General features: G+C 39.4%; 1 protein-coding gene across 1 annotated transcript; it reads left to right on the plus strand.

The window, feature by feature from the left end:
- The first annotated feature begins 3,554 nt into the window (after positions 1 to 3,554).
- On the plus strand, positions 3,555 to 4,710 carry Pdha2 (pyruvate dehydrogenase E1 subunit alpha 2). Its single transcript, XM_026402015.2, is given in 3 exon segments — positions 3,555 to 4,313; positions 4,316 to 4,430; positions 4,433 to 4,710. Coding segments are annotated over 3 exon segments (1,152 nt in total).
- Positions 4,711 to 5,145: the final 435 nt, after the last annotated feature.

Here is a 5,145-nt window from a genome sequence, read left to right on the forward strand (position 1 = left end):
ACTTTTAATAGACAAATCTTAGAACTATGAAAAAATACATTACTGCTAATCATATAATAAAAGTGAGATCTGATATTATTTATCTAGAACATATTCACTCTTTAGCAGCTTTTTTAACATTTGGTGAAAAGTGCAATTCTTACTGGAGAAATGTAAATATCTTTCAAATATGCTAGCTGTTCTTTTTTCCAACATACCCTTGCCTGTTATTAAAAAGTATTTTATTGCTACTAATGCAGGGGGAGTGACACTTTTAAGATAAATTCAGAAATGCCCCTGTAGGATCAAGCATCAGACATGAAATGTGAAATGCTGTCACACTGGCATGAATGACTGCTACTATAATCACTGGCTCTACTTTTATTAGGTTTTTTATTAATTAAATATAAAGTCTGTCATTGGCCTTATAAAAGTACTCATCTGCTTTCCTTTAATTTCAAGCAGATTAAACGTAAGACTTGGCATTAATTAAAAACTTAGAATTTATGAGGAATTGTAATTGCAAACAACATTTCAGTGGTGAACATGTAGATGACTTCTTAGTTCTGTTTAGTAATAAACTTGGTATTGAACCATGACAAGATGAAAAATGAATTATTTGAAGAAAAGAACACTATCATTTGTTGCCCATGTGGAGTATGTATCCTGTCCAGCTGGGAGGATACAAGAGGAGAGATCAACAGTTTAGGATGTCCTTGGCCAGTTTTGAAATTTTGCACTGATGTCTGGAAATCTCACTTTAACTTTGAAAATGTGGCTGCATTTGGGAAGACAGAAATAAAAATCCACAACCCACTACCATGATTATTCAGTTTAACCAAAATACTTCAACATCAAAATCTGCAAGTTCAATTTCAGTCACCTATTTTTAAGTTGAATTTGGGATATATGGAGCAAAACCTTCCAAGAGGTTCCTGGAAGTTTCACGTTTTATTATTTGGAGCCTGTTGCCTAAAAAGGCCATCTTCTTAGGGAACCTGTAGTACAGATATTTTCAAATTAGCATCTTTGCTTGTTCTCCTCTGTCATAAGTCGGCTTTAGCCTTGTCACACTGGGCTTTTAAGGGGAGCTCTATCTTTGCAGCCCAGGCTACATGTGACAAGATTAAATTGGCACACTTTACTCTATAGCTCTTGTGTTCCTGGCAGCACTAGCCTGGCTGATGCCTCTGAGAGAAGGCTCAGCTGTCACTCAGTGACCCATTAACACTGCTGGTCCATCCAGCAGTGTCATTTTTCTCATTCTTATGGAGATAATGCTCCCCGGAGATCGCCAATACCTGCAGGAATGAAAGAGAACAGCAGAGACAGGCTAACTATCAAAGAGGGAGCAAACAACACAGCAAGACTGCAAGACCACAAATTCCAACAGTTGAATTTTAAATGGAGTAAAAGATGAGGCCCATTGGAAATGGGAAGAGGATCCAGTATTAAGAGGCATCATAACTTTTTAACAAGCTATTTTCTTCTCCTTGCCTGAATACCAAAAGAAGTGCCCCAAGTAAAAGTTGTGACTAGATATAAGGAAGACAACTGCTTTAAATGTTTAATAGGGAAATTTGGATAAGAATTTATATCAATGGATATAAAACAGAAAAAACATATTAAGGAGAATTGTTTAATATTCTTACCCAAATAAGATCCCTGATTACAGTTGTCTTATTGGGATATAACATCACCTTGTTAGAAAAAAAAAGAAAAACACAACAAATAAAATAATACCTTTGCAACCCCGGGCCTAAGAATTTTTCTGTCTTATGATTAAACTGTTAGTGGTTTGAGCAAATTTTTGCTCTCTTGCAATTAACTCAAACTACATTTCATTTCATGGATCACTTTCTGAGAAGTTGCACTTGCTGTTGTTACTACCAAAAAAAAAGGCATTATAAGAGCATGCTTCTCCATTCCCCAGATAAGGCTGGTCCAATTTAGATTGCTATAAAAGGAAAAACAAAGATGAAAACAAAACTCAATCAACCAAACACCCCAAAAACAATGCCATTAAGTCTATGGGAACTTGTTTGAGACATATTTCAGTTGAAGAAAAATCCTGAAACAACAACAAAAAGATAGTAAAAAATAGGGATAGAACTGAAAAGGTTTCAGAATTCCTTAAAAGGATAAGGAAAATGGGTGCATCATATATGCACCAGACTTTTACCAGAGTCTGCATCTCATCCTTGCCTCTATTTTTCCTATACCATATTATTCCTATTCCAGATTATTATATTATTCCAGATTCATATGCAAAGATTATTATTGGAATTAGACCCTTATTTTCAGGCTGAGGTTTGTGTACACTCCCTGCACCCCCAGGTGAGGCAGATGTTAAAAGCATATTGTTTAGGAGCACTAGCTTTTTTTTTTTTTTTTTTAACAGTGGATTTTTTAGGTTGTTTTGAAAAGAGCTGATCATTTGAACTATTAAAAATTTAGACCCTTTAATTAAAATACGTATGGCATATTATGGAGTAGGATAAAATATTCACATGTATTTTAAACATCAAAAACAAGGCTTTTCAAAACTCTTCCTAAGATGATAGATTTTTGATCCAGCCTCTTGTGTGCTTTAGGGACTGAATTTGTCCTTCTTGAGTAGACCATCCATGAAGAGAAACTTTTTTTTTTTTTTTTAATGTTGGTTGTTCAAAACATTACATAGTTCTTGATATATCATATTTCACATTTTGATTCAAGCGGGTTATGAACTCCCATTTTACCCCGTATACAGCTTGCAGAATCACATCAGTTACACTTCATTGCTTTACATATTGATATACTCATGTCTGTTGTATTCTGCTGCCTTTCCTATCCTCTACTATCCCCCTCCCCTCCCCTCCCCTCCCCTCTTCTCTCTCTACCCCCACTACTGTAATTCATTCCTCCCCCTTGTACTGTTTTTCCCTTTCCCCTCACTTCCTCTTGTATGTAATTTTGTATAACCCTGAGGGTCTACACAATGGAGTATTACTCTGCAGTAAAAAATGACAAAATCATAGAATTTGGTGGGAAATGGATGGCATTAGAGCAGATTATGCTAAGCGAAGCTAGCCAAGCCCTAAAAAACAAATGCCAAATGTCTTCTTTGATATAAGGAGAGTAACTAAGAACAGACTAGGGAAGAAGAGCAGGAGAAGAAGACCAACATTAAACAAGGATGAGAGGTGGGAGGGAAAGGGAGAGAGAAGGGAAATTGCATGAAGAGAAACTTTGAGGAGCAATGCTGGATGCTGTGGAGTTGAACAGGGAAGAGGGACTGAGATGATCCCAGTTTAACAATGAAGGTGATAATTACCTTCTGGGCCCCTGAGGCCAAATCTTCAAGCAGAAGCAGCGACCTTAAGTCTGATTTTACAGTAGCGTGGGACTGCACGATGCGGTCAATGCAGGCATTCTAGCGCCCAGCAGGCTTCGGTCCTGCTGCATTGGCGCCATGATGGTGGCACCCTGTACCCTGGGCCCAGAAGGAGATGCAATCCAGCCCGCCCACCCGCCAGCCCCGCGGGGCTGGTCGTGAGCCGCAGCAGCCCAGCTCCATTGCTACCAGGAGGAAGATGCTGGCCACCACGGTGTCCCACGTGCTGTCGGGGCTCACCCAGAAGCTGGCTTGCAGAGGGCTGCTGGCTTCTTGTAACTTTTCAAAAGAAGTTAAGTTTGAAATTAAGAGCTGCGACCTTTAGGGGTTGGAAGAGGGTCCTCCTGTCGCAACAGTACTCACCAGGGAGGATGGGACCCAATACTACAGGACAATGCAGGTGGTTTCCCGCAGGGGAACTGATCAGCTGTATAAACAGAAATGTATTCGCAGTTTCTGTCACTTGTGTGATGGTCAGGAAGCTTGCTAAGTGGGGCTTGAGGCAGGAATAAAGCCCTCGGATCATGTCATCACATCTTATCATGGCATGGGCTACATCTGGGGACTTAGCATCAGATCTGTTCTGGCAGAGCTGACTGTTCCGAGAGGAGGTTGTGCTAAAGAAAAGTGAGGCTGGATGCACTTGTATTCCAGTAAGTTCTATGGGGGCAATGGCATTGTGGGGGCACAGGTGCCCCTAGGAGCTGGTGTCGCCCTGGCCTGTAACCATGTGGGAAACGATGAGATCTGTTTGATTTTATATGGGGATGGTGCGGCTAATCAGGGCCAGATAGCGGAAGCACACAATGTGGCCGCCTTGTGGAAATTACTCTGTGTTCTCATCTGTGAGAATCATCTCTATGGATTGGGGACATCTGTTGAGAGAGCATCAGCCAACACGGAATATTACAAGACAGACAATTTTATGCCTGGGCTGTGGGTAGATGGGCTGGACATTGGAAGTGTGTTTGGGAGGCGACAAAGTTTGTTGATGACTCTTGTAGATCTGGAAAGGGGCCTATATTGATGGAGTTGCAGACCTACCGTTATCATGACCATGGTACAAGTGATCCAGGATTCAGTACTGCACACGGGAAGAAGTTCAGAAGGTAAGAAGTCAGTAGGACCCTATTTTGCTTCTCCAGGAGACAATGGTAAAGGACAAGCTCACCAGTATGGACGAGTTGATGGAAATCGAAGCTAAGGTGAAGAAACAAGTTGAGGAGCCAGCCCAGTTTGCTATAACTGATCCGGAATCACCTTTGGGTGAATTAGGCTTCCATCTTTACAACAGTAACCCACCTTTTGAAATTCGTGGTCCGAATCAATGGATCAAGTTGAAGTCCATCAGTTAAAAGTAAATTTGTTAATCCTCCAATGGAGCATGCGTGATTAACTTTAAGCACCTGTGTCCTCAACTTTATTAAAAGAGGAATAAATACTATAAAACAAAAGTTTTTAAAATTTTTATTAAAAGATTAACAGAGAGACTAAAAGATAGTCAATGAAAAGGAAAGTTCAATTTGTATATTATTACATTAAAAGATACTATATGGTAATTCTTTTAGTGTATGAATATCTTTTAGGTTATTTTAAATGTATACAGGCCTAAACCAGGAAAAATAGAAGATTAACTTCACAAATTATTGTTGTAATGGTTTTATTTGATTTAGCTTTGTATTATTTTAATAAAAATGCTTATTTAAAGGAAAATCTGTTCTTTGATGCCTGCTCCCCCTATCATGACTTTGTGTGTAAAGTCACTATGCTGAGTTAGGGCTGGTCACATT

Source organism: Urocitellus parryii, chromosome 10, assembly GCF_045843805.1.
Source record: "Urocitellus parryii isolate mUroPar1 chromosome 10, mUroPar1.hap1, whole genome shotgun sequence".
Lineage (NCBI taxonomy): Eukaryota > Metazoa > Chordata > Mammalia > Rodentia > Sciuridae > Urocitellus > Urocitellus parryii.